The sequence below is a fragment of the Festucalex cinctus genome, chromosome 10 (genome assembly GCF_051991245.1).
Source record: "Festucalex cinctus isolate MCC-2025b chromosome 10, RoL_Fcin_1.0, whole genome shotgun sequence".
NCBI classification, from domain to species: domain Eukaryota; kingdom Metazoa; phylum Chordata; class Actinopteri; order Syngnathiformes; family Syngnathidae; genus Festucalex; species Festucalex cinctus.
In genome coordinates this window covers 10,762,752-10,782,054 of record NC_135420.1, presented here as the reverse complement: position 1 = coordinate 10,782,054, position 19,303 = coordinate 10,762,752, and the positions used below count along the sequence as shown (strand labels likewise).

Genomic DNA, 19,303 nt, shown 5'->3' with positions numbered 1-19,303 from the left:
CAATAAGCATACTCCTTGAACTAACTAGATTTGCTTTAGTTTAGAGTTGTGTTTCATTGAGAGTTTACATAAGCCTATCAATATTTGTTTATTCAGGCGAATTTGTGAATAAATATGTAAAATTCCGTAAGATAAACTTGCTTATCAGTTCAACAAAGGTTACATTAGAATAACTAGTCCAGCTGGAAAACAAGTACTGAAGGTAGTCATGTTGTATTTGTAGAAGTGTGACCCAAATTTTACCCTTCCTTGACAAATGTTTTGCATGTGGGTAAATATTCAACTGGCTGCAAATTAATTTTTGCACCCTGCTTTTGACTCAGTCAAACAGTTTGTTTCTGTAATATCCCACACACATCACTCAGTAGTTTATGAAATCTTTATTATTTGAAGACGAATAACATTTATTCATTCAATTTAAAAAAAAGAAATGCCAGAAACAGCATTTCTATAATGTGAGAGGGGGGGGCAGCAACAGTTTAAACATGAATGAAAAGATACATTCAAACAGACAAGATGCTCCTGTAGAATAGCCAGCACGTAGCTGACACTCACGTTGCAAATGCTTAATTATCGCCACCAAGGTCTGTTTAGCTGTATCACTGCCAGAGTTAAGGCCTGTCAGTGTGCACGGCTCATAAATAGCTCTTTGTTTTGCTTGTTTAATGATCAGATGAATGGATGCATTGTGTAGCCACGGGACAGAATGTGCTTTGTTTTTACGGTTACTTGTTAGGTTCTGCAGCAGTGGCACCGCCCACTGACATAACCTTTTTCGATAAGGAATAATGGTAAGATCTCATGGTCTCTTCCACATTTTTGAAGTCAGGACGCTCCTCATGTCTGGTGAGAAAAAAGGAAGCACCCAAAACATACTGCGATGATTTAAAATTTAAAAAACAAAACACAACATAATATTTTTTCATGTGATTTTCTTACTTGTATCTCCAGCATTCTTGCATCACCGCATACATTCGATCTGGACACTTGGCTGGACATGCCAAGCGTTTCTCACTTTCAATGAAGCTGTTCACCTCCACTTGTTTCATTTTCTGGACCGATTAGAACAGAACACACCACAATTGTATGATTCGGTGTTGCTATCATGTGCCACTGCTGCATATACGGTACCTTGTAAGGTTTTCCGCCATACGAGAAGGCTTCCCACATGGTGATGCCAAAACTCCACACGTCACTTTTACTGGAGAATTTGCGGAAGTTAATACATTCAGGAGCATACCACTTCAGCGGCCAAGGTCCTGAGGAACGGGCCTGTTCGGGGTTTCATACGCCAAAATTACTGTTTATTGGCTTGCCAATAGCTCATTGGTAATGACCTGGGCTTTGGAACTGGAGGGACACGGTTTGCGTTTCTGTGCGAACGAAAAATGTCAACTAGTTGCTGGGGATATGCTAGTCTACCTATTGTTGAAATGCCCTTTGTCAAGAGAGTCAAATAATTGTTCCCTTCATGGATTACAATCAAATATAATAAATAATAAAACATATATTTGCAAAATTCTTATTTCTCAAAGAAAATCCCAAGTCTTATTAAATATTACTGTACTTCCTCTCATTCAGTGATTCATTCACGTGATTCTCACATTCCTTTCAGATGAGGGTCAGTAAATAAGGTCAAAAGGAAACAAGTTTAGTATTTACCCTATGAAGATAACGCCTTATGGTGATAACCTATGGGTGGGGTTAAAATTCCTCGAAACAATTGGACGTCTGTACCTTGTAGTACTCGCTGTCTGCTCCCAGGGCCTTGGACAGCCCAAAGTCACTGATTTTGGCAAACTGTCGGTTGACCAGTAGGACATTTCGAGCTGCTAAGTCCCTGTGCACAAAGTTTTTCTCTTCCAGATATTTCATTCCCATCGACACCTGGTGCATCAGGTTGACAATGTCCTCCACTGATACTGTATCCCTGTAGTGATTGTGACATTAGAATTAGAGGGTTGTGTTTTGTTTAGATAGATAGATAGATGGATGGATGGATGGATGGATGGATAGATAGATAGATAGATAGATAGATAGATAGATAGATAGATAGATAGATAGATAGATAGATAGATAGATAGATAGATAGATAGATAGATAGATAGATAGATAGATAGATAGATAGATAGATAGATAGATAGATAGATAGATAGATAGATAGATAGATAGATAGATAGATAGATAGATAGATAGATAGATAGATAGATAGATCTAAGCAGCAATCAGTCATCACATTTTTTGAACATGCACATGTGCAATTAGCAATAACATTAACACAATATAGCTTATAAATGATCATGTTTACATTTTAAGGCACAGTCATTATTCCTGATGGGTACATTACAATTCTAGTACCTCACTGTGTTATGCCTCAACCTGTTCTTTGTTGTACTGAGTAAAAAATATTCTATAGTTATTTTATTGAATTAACTAGAGAATGCAATTTATGCAGAAATTGCACGTGAGGCTGAATGAAGCAGCATGTAATTACTTTGGAATGATGTTGAAAGACATAGAATAATATACAGCAGCCTGGAATTAGTTGAACATGTTGAAGTTATGGTTTGAATACATCGAGAAATGGAGAAATAGACGGGAAATACGTGGAAGAACAAAAATAAAGTAGTATCAGGAAGTGAAGAAATGGAGTAAGGAGCGCAGAATTGAGTAAGCGATGGAGTAAGGTAAAAGTAAAAAAAAAAAAAAAAAAAAAAAGAGTAAAAATATAATAAAATATATTAATTGTTAATTATCAAATATATTTTTATTATTATTATTATTATTATTATTGTATTAGTATAAAATTAGATAATTTAATAATTTTATAATTATCATGTAATTTTATAATATTCTCAGTTCATCATCTTTCATTATATTGTGTTAAAAATGAACTTAATACTGGGCGATTTTGCCTAAAAATAAAATCTCCGATTTTTTCACAAAAAAATCGATTTACGATTTTTTTTCTAGATTTATTTTATTTATTTATTTGAAGAAAACAGGTAAAAATAGCATAACTCAAAGTAATAATGTATTTGCTTTTAGTTTATAAAACAACAAATAAAAACTTCCCTTTTGAAATTAAAGTGTAAAATGTCTGCCTTAAATAAAATACTTTTTGAAAGTTATAAAAATGCATTCAATAAAATATTTCATTCATAATGACTGTGGCTTAATTGATCATATGGATGTACAAAATTTATAATTCTTGTGAGGATAACAATTGAAATGCTTTAAACAATTCACTAACTCAATATTTATTTTTAAAAAAAGAAGAAAAAGGTGGGTTTGGGGAAACTCGAATTAATTAAAGTTTAAATCGTCCACAACAAATGATTTGAATTAATTAAAAAAAAAATCGATATATCACCCAGGCCTATTAATACGTTAATAAAAATGTTCAAGTACTTTCTAGTTCCCATATTTTTCATTACACATACTTTATAGCTGGCAATTTAAAAACAACACAAAGTCATAATAATAATGGCGATGTTTTTATAGCTCCCTGGCCACTGGTTTCCGGTCTATGAAAAGTATGTAAATTTATGAACTAACCCGTGATGCAAAAAAAGTTGAGCCCCACTGGTCTATATGAACTCAAACATACTTATTAGAGGATAGGAACTTGTTGAGAGGTCCAGAGGAAGCCATCTCCATGACCAGCATCAGACTCTCAGCGTTGCACAACCCCAGCATCCGGACAATGAAGGGATTACTCAGCTGGTGCATGATCTCTGCCTCCCTCATCATCTCCTCCTTCATTAGCTTCTCATTGTCACTCTTCAGCACTTTGATGGCAACATCTAATTGGCCCCTAATAGAAATGACAAAAAGAATGATTTGGCATCAACATCTCTCCATTAAATAAGTTTATATTCTTAACTTTGTTTCCAATTTATCAAAAGTTTTCTCACTTGTCTGTATCAAGGACACCCTTCTTGACGCAACCAAAGTTTCCACTGCCGAGCTCCACCTCATCGATGAAAAGCTGATTCCTCTGAATGTTAAACTTTTTAATGTCATTGGGGTTGTGATAAGGGTTAAAGCCAATGCAATCCATTGGTAGAGCATTATCGGCAGGCACGGGTGTGACGGCCTTTGCAGTCACAGCTATCAAGCAAGAAACATACACATTTGAATGTAATAACTCTTGATGCACTCATGAAAATATTTTACATTTCTTTTTCACTTCTTATCACATAAGTTATTGAGAAAGAAGATCATATTGCAATGTAGGCAACTGACCTCGTGGTGGTGGTGTGTAGCTATTTGGGCCTGTTCGCCTCTGCAAGTTTGACAGTATCGACAGTTAGTATGTACTTTAACTGTATGCGTCAGACGGAACAGAACATCTCATTAAGTTGGTCATAATAGGAGGAATTAAAGTCTTAATCATGAACTCATACTCACTGTTGCAGGGAGGCTAGGTAGCTCTGATATTTCTTTGGAAACCATTTTATATGTAAAAACAAAACAGGGATTGGGGAGGGGACAAAGAAATTAGTGTTCTGCACAGTGGATTAAACTAAAGCATACAAAATTTATGTCTACACAAAGTGGAGCCCTTTTGACTGAATGTAAACATCACAACACAAATTGTTGCTTTGTGTGATCAATCAAGTACTGTATCTTCAGGTACTTCTTCAACATCTCGATTTTAACTATTAATGATGAAGTCAACCCCCAAACGTTTATTTATTTATTTTACAATAACATGTTCTATCACCAGGTCCAAACACAGTATACTGATTAATACTGCGTTTGTGGAATATGATTTAAGTGGCAGAGTCCAGTCGTTTTTGTGTCCATCTCAGTGGCGGCCATTTTGCCACTTCTTGAACGTGACATCACAGTTGCTCAGGTAGGCTAATGAGTAGGTGATTGGGTTTCCGTTTAATTGTGTGTTTTTGACCATTTATACCAGTTATAGTGCAGTACATTAAAAAAAAGAAATACTTGCATTCAAATGAATTTACATAAAAAGAGATAGAAACATGTTCAATACTTCCAGCAGCTCTGTTGACACATGCTTCGCCCAGAATTGTCACCATTCCGTCAGGTTTTATCTTCAGGAATTCTACCAGCTGGTAAAAATAAATACAACATGATTCTAAAATTATAACTGAAAATGAACATGTATGACAAACTACAAATGTTTAAAGGCATGTACAGTATGTACCTGCCAAATAGTGTCAAACTTCAATCCCTCTGGCATGGAATATTTTCCTGACTTGTCTTGGAGGATCTGATAATGATAAACGGATCTTCCATACATTACAGAGAGTGCAAAAGTACCAGACTCTTCTCTGTCACGAACCCTAAAACATAATACATATATATATATATATATATATATATATATATATATATATATATATATATATATATATATATATATATATATATATATATATATATATATATATATATATATATATATATATATATGTGTGTATACAAAAAACAAAAGATGAAGGAATGTTGCTTCAGACAAACCATAAAGACCTTGTGCACCACCCTGAGCTATACTTACAGAAACTTGCCATCTGGTTGTGTACCACAATAAAGCAGTCTCTCACATTCTCGTCGGGGGATTTTGCCATGGTACCATGACATCTTCTCGTGGGCCATAGTGGCGATCAGCTTTTCCAGTTGGGGAGCTTGACTGATGACGGCCTGCTCCATGGCTTCACCCTAAGTGGGGAAAAAAGCAGACTCCAATAGACAAAAACATCTAATCTACGCTCATTTTGTTAGTTCATTAAAGGGACAGTGTGTAGAAATTTTGGATTTTTCAACGTTCATTCATTTTAAAAACCCACTTTTAATTTAAAGGGGAAGTCAACCTTAAACATTTCTTGACAATATGTTCTCTGCAGCCCCACTAGTTTAAATAGATGGATATTAATTGCCAAATACATTTATTATTTTGTGCTAATGTAAATGGTAAATGGACAGAGCTTATATAGTGCTGCTTTCTACACAAAGCTAAAATGTTCAAAAAGCAAGATTCCTATTTGAGCCAATCTCAAATTAATACGGTTACCTGAAAGTTGACACCACTGAACACAGCAAACAAAATACATGCAGTAACAAGCAAAAATCTGCAAAAAGCCAAACAAAAATGTTTGCAATTTCTTTGTATGCCACAAGATGGCAACAAAACCTTTATTAGCCAAGGCCATAGCTAAATCAGCAGATTTATGGCAAAATTCATGGAGGCCAATTGCAAATGTAGAGGGATTATACATAATTATAGTGATAAGAAACAGACATGTGATCATTAGATAGTGTACATCTGTCAGTAGAAACCAACCTCAAGGTTCCAGGTCTGCCTCACATATTCCCTCAGCATGTTTTCCTTCAGGCTGTCAAACACACTCGGCCGGATCGCTGTGTCCGGGGAACGTAAGCAAGGCTTCTTCAGTGTACACACCAGCCCATCAGCGTCCTTGCTGTAAAACTCACAGAGCTCAGCAGGCCCGCAGTGGGCTCTGCCTCCTGTGATACAGTAAGTGTCATTCAGCTGTTTCTCTATGGGGTAATGGTGGAACTCCAAGTTGCACACGACAGACAGGACGTATCCACCCAGACTCCGCAGACACTGCCGTAGCAAGAAGAGGCCGTCGGCCATTCCGGCCAGTTTTAAATGCTGCTCAGCTTCCGAGCGACTGATGCTGCCGTAGAAGAAAGGCAGTTCCGCTGCAGGGTCAGTGGACATGGTGAAAGTTCAGAGAGCTCAATTGGTCTTTGGAGCGCTGGAATCAGGAATATGTTGGTTATAAATAGCAGGAGTCTGTTTGTGACAAAATGTGAGGTACTTTTTACACACAATTAAAACATATGCATACACTACAGTACTGACTTTTTTTTTTCTTTTTTCGTTTTTTTTTTTTTTGCTCACAAATATTACTGAAGTAGCCTCATTATAGTGAAACACAATCATATATTTGGGAGTTGAGCTGAAAATATTACCTTTGGCTTTTCAAGCAAAGTAGATATTAATTTAGTCTGAGACACTAAATGAGAACCTCCCATGGCTCAACCAACATTAGGTTAAAACATTCAAATTAGCAGAGCTTTTTTCCGGGAATGTCACTGTAACAAAAAGACAAAGAGTCGAGGCACTTTGTGACTTGACGTGATAGTTGATAAGAAAACACCTACGCTGCAAGACTGCGACTATAACTCATGACAAGAGCCACAACAGGAAGTTGTGGTCCACTCTCACAGCCTCCTTTCGCTAACATTTCAATTCTTCAGTTGAGCAGGTGCTTTTTGATGAAAAAACATAGACATTTGTGTTCAACCAGAAGCGTATAACTATACTTTATTACTCAGAGACACAGTGTCATTCTCCACAGCTAGCTATAACATTTCTGGTGCATAGCCTATCCATAAAGGACAAGAGCATATCGCTGGAGTTCTGAAACCTCATAAGTGACAGTCTACAAGTGTGGATGTTATTTATTTTTTTAAATAAATAATTTACCAATCACAAGTGTTAAAAATGGCTTGCTCTCTTTGATGATGCAATGTTAATGGTTGAACAAACTTGCCATATTTGGGGTCTTCTGAAAAGTGCTTATTTTGGAGGCACAAGTTTTGATATGATAATACAAGAGCATTTTTGGACAACAAAGATCGTGTGAAACCAAAAAATAAAATTGTTTGTTCTGTCAATGTTAAGTGCTAACTAGGGGTGGGAGAAAAAAAATCGATATCGCAATATATTTTTGCGCTCTCTGTTGCAATAAATTATCGATACACTGACGGTAGATATCGATGTAATGTGTTCAGTTGTGCAGTGTTATGTTACAAATGTTATTGCACTTTAATTTGTCTCACTTTACAATGTTTACAGTTAAAAGGCTCAGAAGCAATGAGGCACTATGCAGAATTTCGTACATTGTACAAAGTGTTGGCATTGAATAAATGCATAATTAGACATTTTCCTTTTTATGGGCATTTGTTGGCTTTTTCAGTCACATATCGTGATATATTGCTAAAATTTTTTTTGACAATATATAAAAAATCATAGATATCGTGTATCGTGATATTATTGATATCGTGAGCCAAATATTGTCACAGTATCGAATCGTGGTTTACCCGTATCTTCCCACCCCTAGTGCTAATTAATTAAGCACAAAAAAATTATCGCATTAATCATGTATTTATGCAGATTGAACACTATTAATTTTGACCACAGATTATCCTTTATCTTGACAGCGGATGGCTACGTTAAAGGGAGCACAGGTTGTGTTTGAGAAATAAACACAACTACATGCATGAAAGTAAAGCATTTAATCAATGTTTGTGTATGATATTCGAAATATTTGTTCATGTCAAACTACTGGGTCTTTTTTTTTTTTTTTTTTAATTATGCAAGTAATTAAGTGATTAGAAAAAGAGGAGGATGACCGTGAGCAGTGGATAAAAAAAAAATGTTGACCTCCTCATAATATTAAATGTGAAAATAATGAACACATAACAGGTGCTCTTCAAATTTGGCGGGCAAGAAATGTTGATAAAAATGCCTGTGATCGTGATTAATCTGAATTCTAAAATGTGATTAATCTGATTAAAAATGTAATCCTTTCACAACTCATGAATACAGAAAAATTTCACAGACACAATTTGTAGTAACTATGACCTGCTTCCATATTTAACATAAAAGACATACAGTATATATATATATATATATATATATATATATATATATATATATATATATATATATATATATATATATATATATATATATATATATATATATATATATATATATATATATATATATATAATATTATATTTATGGAAAAGCAGTCTGATTTTGTATGACAAGTTTATGAGGGGCCGTGCGAAAACCTCAGCTTCCTAGCAGCACACACAAAACTTTACCAACGCAACACCCGCAATGGACAACTACAAAGTGGCCACAGAAAGGAATCTGCTGTGACCTAACATTTTTTGACCACAACAAACGCTTTTAGAAGCCGCAACGGACAAATGAGAGCTAAGAATGCATGTGAAGCTGCGCTCTATTTTTAGGCACTGAAGATGAAATCAGATTTTAGTTGAGGGGAAAACTTTGACAACAGGTCAATGGAAACAAATGCCAAAATACATTCTAAAAATTGATTGGTTAAAAAAAAAAAAAAAAAAAAAATACCAATAGTTAAGCTCATGTTGGCTTGATTAACTGGTCAGACATTGACCATTCCGGGTGGTTACGGGCATACCAATTTTATTGGTTAGCCAAAAAAACAATGAAATTGATTACAAAAAAGTAAGTCTAGATAGATCACTAGGAAATATATTTATTGTATCAATTTATTGTATTGTATTGGAAATGGGAATGTGTGTCTATTAACCAATATCTTGGTCAGAATGACCAATTTGTGTCAGTTGCCAATCACCAATATATATATATCGGTTGAAAACACCTACCATTTTAGAGTGGTTATTTTAACCCACATGTGTCAAGAGTTCGGTCCTCGAGGGTCTGAGTCCTGCATGTTTTCGATTTTTCTCTACTCCAACACACCTGATTCAATAATCAGGATCATTATCGAGCTACTTCTGAGCGTGCTGATGAGCTTGAATATGAATCAGCTGCGTTGGATGTGGGAAACCTCTAAAACATGCAGGACTCAGGCCATCGTGGACTGGACTCTGACACCACTGTCAAAGGATCTGTCGTCGGACACGTAATTATAAAGCTAGATTGGTCAAATTTAACCTTTTTTTTGGGGGGGGGGGTAAATTTGACCAATACGTTTTTAGGGTGTAACATGCTTAGCAGCAAATAGGAATGAATTGTTATGACTTTACTTGGTCTATTTTTGGAAATTTTGTGAAAAATAATAATGTAATTATGGACACTCTATTTGTCACAAATTATCTTTAATTTGTATCTGTAGAATGCATAGTAAAGCCGCCTTGGATTTTTTTTTTCATTTAGTTTTTTTTTTCTCCCTTTATTTCTTCTTCTTCTTCTTCTTCTTATTATTATTATTATTATTATTATTATTATCCATCCATCCATCCATCCATTTTCTTGACCGCTTATTCCTCACAAGGGTCGCGGGGGCTGCTGGCGCCTATCTCAGCTGGCTCTGGGCAGTAGGCGGGGGACACCCTGGACTGGTTGCCAGCCAATCGCAGGGCACACAGAGACGAACAACCATCCACACTCACAAGCAAACCTAGGGACAATTCGGAGCTCCCAATTAACCTGCCATGCATGTCTTTGGGATGTGGGAGGAGACCGGAGTACCCGGAGAAGACCCACGCGGGCACGGGGAGAACATGCAAACTCCACCCAGGAAGGTCCGAGCCTGGACTCGAACCGGAGACCTCAGAACTGGGAAGCGGACGTGCTAACCACTCGACTACCGTGCCGCTATTATTATTATTATTATTATTATTATTATTATTATTATTATTATTATTATTATTATTATTATTATTATTATTATTATTATTATTATTATTACTACTACTACTAATTCAATCTCTGGTGTAATAACCTTATTTATTGATTGATTGAATTATTTTTTATTTTATTATCTGTTCTTATTGCTGCTGGACATGTAAATTTCCCAGAGGGAGCCATCCCAAAGGGATCAATAAAGTCAAGTCTAAGTCTATTATTATTTTATTCCTCTCACACAGGTCAAAATTACAAAGAAGACTATGGTCAGACTACCCAATAAAACTTTTTATATTTAAATACAGCTCTCTCAACTCAATTTTACATTGACAGCAGCTGTTAAGTACATTATTATTGGGATTTGCAAAAATTGCATTTGTTAAACTAAGAACATTTGTATTTTGTTTTAATTGGACAATCCACTATTAGACTCGAAAGTACACAGCGGCCCCACACAGACACACACGCAGGTTTCTTTAAACATGATTAAATTCAGTAATATATAGGCCAAAACTGTTGACAACTAGAATTTTTTTTGGACTTATCTAAACTGGCATTAATCAAACATTTACAAAGTGCATAACTGAGTGGACCTATTTGAGCTGTTTTGTTAATTTTGTACATGCTAGAAAATTAAAGAAATGCTGTCAACCTAAATTTTCAAATTCTTTTTTTTTTTTTTTTTTGCTATTCAGACAAAAATGTAAGTTGATGAATGTTAGTGCATAGTAATGTGTAATTTTATTATTATTATTATTATTATTATTATGAGAACATAAGTTGGTAAATGTTAGTGTATTGAAATGTGGCATGTATATTTTTGCACTATGCCTTTGTATGAGAGGAAAACATTTTAGAGCTCAACATCAAATGTACTTTTTAATGCCCTGAATCGAAAAAGTTAATTTCAACTTGACTAAATGAAAACATCGCACAATGCAGCAAACCAGTAATGTTCTTAAATTATTCGTGTGGATTGAAAATAAAGGTTCTCATAATTTTAATTTGAGATGTGTAAGTTAACCTCAAAAGATGAACGTGCTCTACATTTTTATGATGAGCTCAACACTGTTAAGTATGCTGGACAATTTTTTTTTTTTTTTGTGGTTGTTTTGCTTGTCACATCTAGGACACTAACCAAAGCATACCACTGGAATGATTTTATATCAATGCACTAATTGTAAATTGTAACTAATACAAACTCTTACTGGCTAATAGTAGTAATAACAGCTGGCTAATAGTACACTACATTTTCTGGTTGCCAGTCCATTATGAGTTACACAGAGACAAACAAGCATTCACGTTCATATTCACAGTTACTGAATGGGAACTGAACAAGAAAACTGAGCACGTCTTTAAAATGCGTACTCGGACTCAAATATAAATTTCAATGCAAAGAAACGTCTGAAATTATAAATTCACATTGTTTGGAATGGCGCTGCTCTGGATTTGATGAATATTAATAAATATATTGTGAAAGTTAAAAAAGAAAAGTGACAAAAGTGACTTACTTCTTCCTTCAAAAGTAGACCAAGGTTGTTGCTTGAGAGATAGGATGCATCTGCTGGTGTGTGTAGTGTCAGGTGCTGTCACGTCAGCAGTGGTATGAAAGTCGATGTTACTTGCAGACACACTAACGCCAACGAGGGCACCTGTTTTATTGAATAATTCCTTAATCACCAATTGAACCATTGCGACCACAGTGAAATGCGAAAAAAAAAACTAAACCAAAACCCTTCTTGACTGTGAGCAAATGTACAGTATGTATGATGTGTGTAATATAAAAGTCTACACACCCCAGCTAAAATGCCATTTTTTAAAATATAAACTTAAAAAAATAAAATCCACCATTATTGTGACTGTGCATCTCAAAACAACAAAATTAGATCATTTAATAGGAGAATTAAAAATGTAGAGAATAATGTGTTGTCAAATGTCTGTGTCACATTTTAACGCAACAATAATTGCCCTTTCGTATTAGCAAAAATACTCCGAAATTGTCCGAGCATTTCCTATTCACAGCTCTTTTCAAATCAGACCACAGACATTCAATTGTTTCTCTCTCGCAAAGATTGCATTCCCTCACAGTCTTTGCGAGGGAACGCAAAGTTGTTTTGCGAGGGAACGCAATCTTTGCGAGAGAACGCAAAGATGTTTTGCGAGGGAACGCAAAGGTTTTTTTTTTCTTTTTCTACCATGTCACCTTAGGGGCTCCGTACAATACTAAGAGCCTACAAGCCGTCTTTATCTCATCTGTACACTGCTCGCGAGGTCGGAGTCCCAAGATGACCGCCCTGTGACCTTAACGGCCTGCATAGGCATTGTCAAGACTCTATGGGTGACCCTGCACGATCAGTGACGCGAATGCGCAGAAGATCCCGCCATCTTGGATCGCCAACTACGGCAACCACAGTAGAACAAATACCTTAATATGCGTACGAGATGGTGCTTCCTTCAATTACATAGCATGACATTGTGAACTAACTACCTGATTTTCTCGTCGAGCCCGTACACAGCAGACTACCTTAAATGGTACAAAGGTTTGGAGGCTTACTACCAAATGGTGTGTGGATGGGTGTGGGAGACACATTACTCAGTCATCAATGCACCACAGTCTGGATCAAAAAAGGGAAAGAAACCTCTGAAGAATTATAAGTATTGCAGTGAACTGCTGTGAAGTTTTGCACTTCAGACAGTTTACTTGTGGTTTGAAATTCTGTTGACTTCATGTATGTATATATTTTTTTTTTCCAAAGGTCGAAGAAAGGTTTGTTTTGCCATAGAATAATTTAGAATACATTCCTTATATACACTGTTATGTTGTATTTATAATACGATTGAGATGGATGGCTTTTCCTGAATAAATGTGTGTGCTGCTGAATGACATGCTGTATGTTGTCTTCCATAACAATACAGTAACAATGATTACTATAAATAGCAAATCTTTTAGAAATATCTTTAGGCTACATCTTTGCAGTTCAGGCATGTATATGCAACAAAATTAATGAATGTTCTCACCACTAGAGACCGCTATTGTATTACTATTATATTATCCTTTCATTCAGATTGTTGAATTGTAACAAACTTCTGTCATTGACTTTACTGAGAACAGCTCACTACGTATTGACCGGATAGTTGCAATTAATACAGAAACATCTAGCTTGATGCATTTTGTATTCCATCTGTAATTTTTTTTTTTTAAATATATATAATGTTTTAGTTAATAAAGAAAAAATAGTCATCTATTAATTATTAATGGTTATCTTATTTCCAAAGTGAATATGGAATACACTTTAATCAAAATCAACAACTGATGGACAAAGGTTCACCATTGTCCTCAACGAAGTCTCTGTTGTGGTGCGGAGTGTGGACAACGGAGTATCTTCCAAGATGGCTGCTTCCGGGTTGATGACGCGTCATGAAAACGCTCTATAGTCCATTACGTGAGTCTGAATTATTGTACTTTACAGTAGCCTGCGCCGCACTGTTTGTGGGTTGTAAATTACCACGAGCTTCATTTAATCCTGGGGGCACATGCACATCTGTTTCATATTTCAAAAATAATGGGGGCGGGGGGGGAATTATTATTATTATTATTTTTTATCGCAAAAATAAACTTTCTGTGGAAAATGACTTTTTCCAAAAAATAACCACTGCTCTCAATCAAGATAATTTCTCGTAGTTAAGAAAGCAAATCAATGTGTTCGTATCAAACTGTAGAGGCTGTTGCGTACCTTGTGTGAGGGCACTCGTAGAAGCCGGTGTGTGCCACCATCATGCTGCTGAGGAAGAGCATCCCGCTGCCTGTGTCGGGGTCACAGTGCGAGACGCCGCCACTCTTCCGGGCTTGCGCCCGGCCGCCCTCCGACGGCTCCCCGCTGCCGCCACCACCGCCCGCTCCTCGGGTCCCACCGCCAAGGTCCTGCACCAGCTCCCGGGGCGCCTTGCCCGAAGATGCCTTCCTCCACGTCATCTGTGCCGGCTCAGCCGGGTAAGTACAGTCAAACAATTGAAAGAAGTTTCTCACAAATAAACATGTAAATAAGCATTATTATTATTATTATTATTATTATAAAGTACAAAAATGATTGTCCTTTTCATCAAGACAAAAACTTCATAAAAAAAGCGGTCAAAAAAAATGAAAAATTATGTATTTCTCAAAAAAGTTTTTCTTAGAAAGCAAAATTTTGCTTTGTTCAAAAATGTTTTTTGTGATTTTTTTTCAAGAACAGATGTTTTCTTTAAAAAAAGAAATATTTATTTCATGTTACTTTAGTTTAAAAAAAATTGTAAAAAGTACAAATAAAAGAGAATTCTGAGGAAAAGTTAAACTAATAAAAATTAAGGTGAAAAAATATAATTAGTTTTTAAATTATTTTTAAGAAGAAAAAAGCTGTCAAAAAATTTAAAAAAAAATGTATTACTCAAAAAAGTTTTTCTTAGAAATTACAATTTTCTTTAAAGCAGCTATATGGAAGATTTCAAATTTCAAATCGCTACTGCCACCTGTGGGCGAAAACAAACTGCACGCTCGTACACGCTGCGCGCACTCGTACGTGCACGACCTCAATACTGACGACTGGGCTCTTCATATCCTATTAAACTATGTTTTCAGAGGTAAGAAGTTTTATAATGTTATACAAAGCTGGCCACTTCACGGGATGAGACTCTCGATCCCCACTAAACAATTGATGTCCACGGGATGTGCAGATCATATTGCTTTAGTTGGTCGAAGACCAGTCCTGTGCTGTACTCCAAAACGATGTGCAAATTACGTCAATTAATTGGACCTCATTCCGATGTTAATATGCAGTTACATATTGTAGTCACCCCGCTCGACGGACGTCAACCTGATTCTAGTCATTATTAGTGTATGACGCCCCCAGGCTAGCGTCATTGTGCATTAGCCGAAAGGTGGGCTGTCATTTATGGAAATTGACGATTGTGATAAACATATAGACCCATTCACTACTTAGTGTGATATGGCCGTGAATGTTATCGCCATTCAGTAGTACCGTTCACATTCCGTTAGCATAATGTAGCTACAATAGGCTGTTTTCACGGAGGAAAATAAGGCAACATTTAGCCTGATTGAGGGCGGCACGGTAGTCGAGTGGTTAGCACGTCCGCTTCCCAGTTCTGAGGTCTCCGGTTCGAGTCCAGGCTCGAACCTTCCTGGGTGGCGTTTGCATGTTCTCCCCGTGCCCGCGTGGGTCTTCTCCGGGTACTCCGGTCTCCTCCCACATTCCAAAGACATGCATGGCAGGTTAATTGGGCGTTCCAAATTGTCCCTAGGTGTGCATGTGAGTGTGGATGGTTGTTCGTCTCTGTGTGCCCTGTGATTGGTTGGCAACCAGTCCAGGGTGTCCCCTGCCTACTACCCAGAGCCAGCTGAGATAGGAGCCAGCAGCCCCCGCTACCCTTGTGAGGAATAAAGCGGTCAAGAAAATGGATGGATGGATAGCCTGATTGAAACGCCGCGGAATGGAACGTCTCTTCTTCATAAAGTCATTCTGTTCTATTACATTCAACTTTGCCGCCCCTTTCACGCTAAATGTTGCCGTCCACCTCACTTTCACCCCAATAGTTACGACTGAGAAGTGATCGATCTTGAGGTTACTGCTATTTGAAAACAACACATTTTCTTCTAAATGTCAAGATACTCGCTTCTTTTGGAGTAGAAAGAAAGCCAGCTGTGAATCACTTTTCTAATCCAAGTCCGATCTCAACTCTCTCCACCGCTGAAATGTCAAACCAATGTTCACTCTCGTTCTTGCCCGGCGTCGGTCACTATCAAGTTTAGATTTTTTTTTTTCCGTGGCACTTGACATTGTTTTCATTTTTTTTTAAGTAGCCTTCCGCGGAGTAACAGCGGGTGTTTGGGGCAGCGAAAATCTGTACTAGTTCCGTCTTCGCGACCACAGGAAACAACTGACGAGAACGTGCATGACATCACATCCCGCAGACAGAGGGCGGGAAATTCGAAGGATTCGGACCGGACGCTTCCTAAATAATATTGGCCAGAGGCTTGAAGGAGTACCCATTGTGAACAGCTAAGATGTTGATCTACTAATTAGAATATGTTTCAGTCATAAATAGTCAAATAAAAAGGCTATTGTTAAGATATTTTTTTGGGAAATCCTCCATATAGTAGCTTTAATTAAAGGCCTGGTCTGCCGTTTTCACTCAGGAAAAGGCACTTTTTAAACACAGGATTTAAACAGACAACCTTCTTTTCAATTTACAGCTCTGGGCTTCTCTTAATGTCTGGTGGTGATTTTGTCCTAAACCCTCACCGCCCCAGTCTGTATTTTGCCATTTTCTGTTTGTTTTGTAAACAGCGGGACGTTTCTGTGGAAAGACAGTGTTTACACCCCTCCAGCCAATCGCAGAGCGGGGGATGGCGTGTTGCAAACAGGGCTGGGCGAATTTGTCGGCTGCGTGACGTCACTCACGTGGCAACTTGACAGCACGCACGGATTTGTTTTTTTTCACTCACTCACTCACTCACTCACTCACTCACTCACTCACTCACTCACTCACTCACTCACTCACTCACTCACTCACAGAAGCTTACATGTGTGAATGAGTGAGTGAAAAAAAATCTGAAAAAAGTTTTTCTTAGGAATTACAATTTTCTTCGTTAAAAGATGTTTTTTGAGACTTTTTTTTTTCAAGAACAAATATTTTATCTTGGAAGAGAAGAAAGATACTTTAGTTTAGAAAAAAGACATTTTAAAAAAAGTTTAAAAAAAATAACTGAAGAAAGTTTTTAGACAATTGTGAGAAAAAATTAAACTAAGTAATAAAACTGAGGAGAAAAAAATTATTTTAATGAATTGTTTTTATTATTATTTTTAAGAACATAACAAGAAAGTCTAATTTGCAACTTCAACAAAAAAAGGAAAATCAAGTTATTTAATAGGACAAATGATTTTAAAATACCATCATATTTTATGGACATAAAAGTACTTGGTATCGGTATCGGCGATATTGGCACCGGTATTTACTTGGTATCAAACTCTCAAGTATAGCACAGCGAGGACGTGAATCTGATTTGAAGACGCCAGACTAAAACGACGTCATTGTTTTGCTGGTTATCACAAGTTGACTGTTTTCAGTCATCAAATTGTACTCATCAAGTGTTAACATATGTTAGCACTTTTGACCGATTTACTACATTTTAATTCTGTTTAATTAAAGCCTTGTTTTCAAATACCTTTAAGACTTTTGAAGGAGCCGCTAGGGAATGGGAACCCTGTGACATCATCATCTCGCCAGCCCACCGATGTGTTTTTGTTTCCATGGCAACCACCGTGGCTGGCCGGCTACCCTGTTGGGAGTGACGTTGTACGTTTGCTCGACGCACTTTTTGGCGACGCCGCTAAACTGTCATTCGTTTTCGGCTTCTCCTAGCGAGCACCGGAGACGGATTAAGCGTCTTCAACTTTGTTGAAAAGGAAAAGCGCGTCCGAGTTGTGAAGCGTCCTCACTTTTTTTTTTCTCCCGTCGAAGGCGAAAGAAGGAAGGCAGGAAGCCAAGATGGACGGAACGCAGCAGGTCAGCCTGCAGGTGGCTGCTTCTTTCAAAGCTTTCCTCATGAAAAGCAGCAGCAAAAGCAACTTAAACATGTGAGTTCAAACCTCATTTGTTGTTTTTGATAAATCGCGTTTATTCGACAACTTTTTCAAATGGCAACAAAGCGCCAACTGTTATTTTGCGATGGTGGCCGAGAAAAATCGACTGAACGATGCGACAAGAATTGAAAAGGTTTGAAGACATGTAAAAAGAATCCAAGACTAAACGTTGTTACGTACTAAATTTAGATGGTATTTATATTGAATAGCACATAACACCATCATTTACGTTTCGCGTTTCTGGTTGTTTGACCTGTGTCGGCTATCGTCGATTGGGGTCGCTGCATTACCACTGACATGTATATATGACTGGATAGCCGCTCGCCCATACACGCCAGTGCAAGCGTACAGGGTCACAGGGCCGCCATCTTGTTACTCCCAACTCGCGAGCAGGCTACTTTTATAAGCATATAATTTCTACATGTAATGAACGCAAACTGAACAATGTCTGCAGTCCTCTTGTTTATCCATCCATCCATTTTCTGAACCGCTTGTTCCTCACAAGGGTGGCTAGAGCCGATCTTAGCTGGCTCGCCAGCCAATCGCAGTCCTCTTGTTTATGTTTCCTAAATTTAAAACGCCATAAATCGTGCTGTTCCTACTAAGTACTGTCTCAAATGTTCTACAATTTGGAAACTGTAAAATGTATAGGTCGCTTGCACATGTCGTCACTTCCGCCTCGGATTTCTCGTAGTCGCCATGCTGGGTGGCCTCCATTTACGTAGCGATTCGGTCTAACACGTATCTATCACGTTTGTTTTCTGCGTTTAAAATGGTACATTGTTCCTGCATCGTTGGCTGTTCGAACAAAGCCAAGGGGGAAAATGGTCGGTCTTTTTTCCGAATTCCGAAAATAATTAGGAACCAGGGCCTGGAGACAGAGGAGTGCGGACTCCGGAGGGAAGTCGTTACTTTGGGCTCGTGTGTGCAGTGATCACTTTGTGAGCGGTAAGCTTGTTTACCTTTATTTAATTTAATGCATAAGGATTAATAACGTTTCGACCGCCCATATATGGGCAAGTTGCTTATGTTTTGGATTCATGAGCAAGCAAGTTCGTTAGTACAAGCTGGCTAGCGGACGTTAGCCGAAAGCTAACATCGAACATTTTCACCCAAGTAGTGCCAGTGCAAAGTGTTTACTGCTGAAATTGGATTGATTAGTCTTGGGCTCTTAATGCCGATAACATGTTTTTTGGTGGCAAAATGTAAACTTGGAAAAAAGAGACAG

General features: G+C 37.3%; 2 protein-coding genes and 1 long non-coding RNA gene across 8 annotated transcripts in view; 2 read left to right on the top strand and 1 right to left on the bottom strand.

Moving 5' to 3' along the window:
• Nucleotides 1–365: 365 nt before the first annotated feature.
• zap70 (zeta chain of T cell receptor associated protein kinase 70) lies at nt 366–17,932 on the bottom strand. 6 transcript variants are annotated; one of them, XM_077534379.1, is made up of 15 exons: nt 17,658–17,932; nt 14,173–14,411; nt 11,950–12,090; nt 6,320–6,761; nt 5,537–5,697; nt 5,183–5,321; nt 5,009–5,087; nt 4,414–4,445; nt 4,249–4,288; nt 3,918–4,113; nt 3,611–3,817; nt 1,738–1,930; nt 1,132–1,272; nt 940–1,052; nt 366–843 (listed from the first exon to the last, which is right to left on the bottom strand). In XM_077534379.1, the coding sequence occupies exons 4-15, from the start codon at nt 6,722–6,724 to the stop codon at nt 726–728; spliced, it is 1,824 nt and encodes a 607-aa protein (XP_077390505.1). In that variant the 5' UTR covers nt 6,725–6,761; nt 11,950–12,090; nt 14,173–14,411; nt 17,658–17,932; the 3' UTR covers nt 366–725. The 6 variants fall into 6 exon arrangements, with proteins under 6 accessions (XP_077390505.1, XP_077390504.1, XP_077390508.1 ...); XM_077534378.1 differs by lacking the exon at nt 17,658–17,932 and having other exon boundaries at nt 14,173–14,455; XM_077534382.1 differs by lacking the exon at nt 17,658–17,932 and having other exon boundaries at nt 11,950–12,024; nt 14,173–14,455.
• rsph4a (radial spoke head component 4A) overlaps nt 17,736–19,303 on the top strand; it is a 13,250-nt gene continuing 11,682 nt past the window's right edge. Inside the window, exon 1 of the mRNA XM_077534385.1 lies at nt 17,736–18,069. Coding sequence (XP_077390511.1) covers nt 17,981–18,069 — 89 coding nt within the window. The 5' untranslated portion in view covers nt 17,736–17,980. The remainder of the gene's footprint in view (nt 18,070–19,303) is intronic.
• LOC144027096 (uncharacterized) overlaps nt 18,127–19,303 on the top strand; it is a 1,970-nt gene continuing 793 nt past the window's right edge. The window contains exon 1 of the long non-coding RNA XR_013285371.1: nt 18,127–19,023. This is a non-coding gene — a long non-coding RNA (uncharacterized LOC144027096). The remainder of the gene's footprint in view (nt 19,024–19,303) is intronic.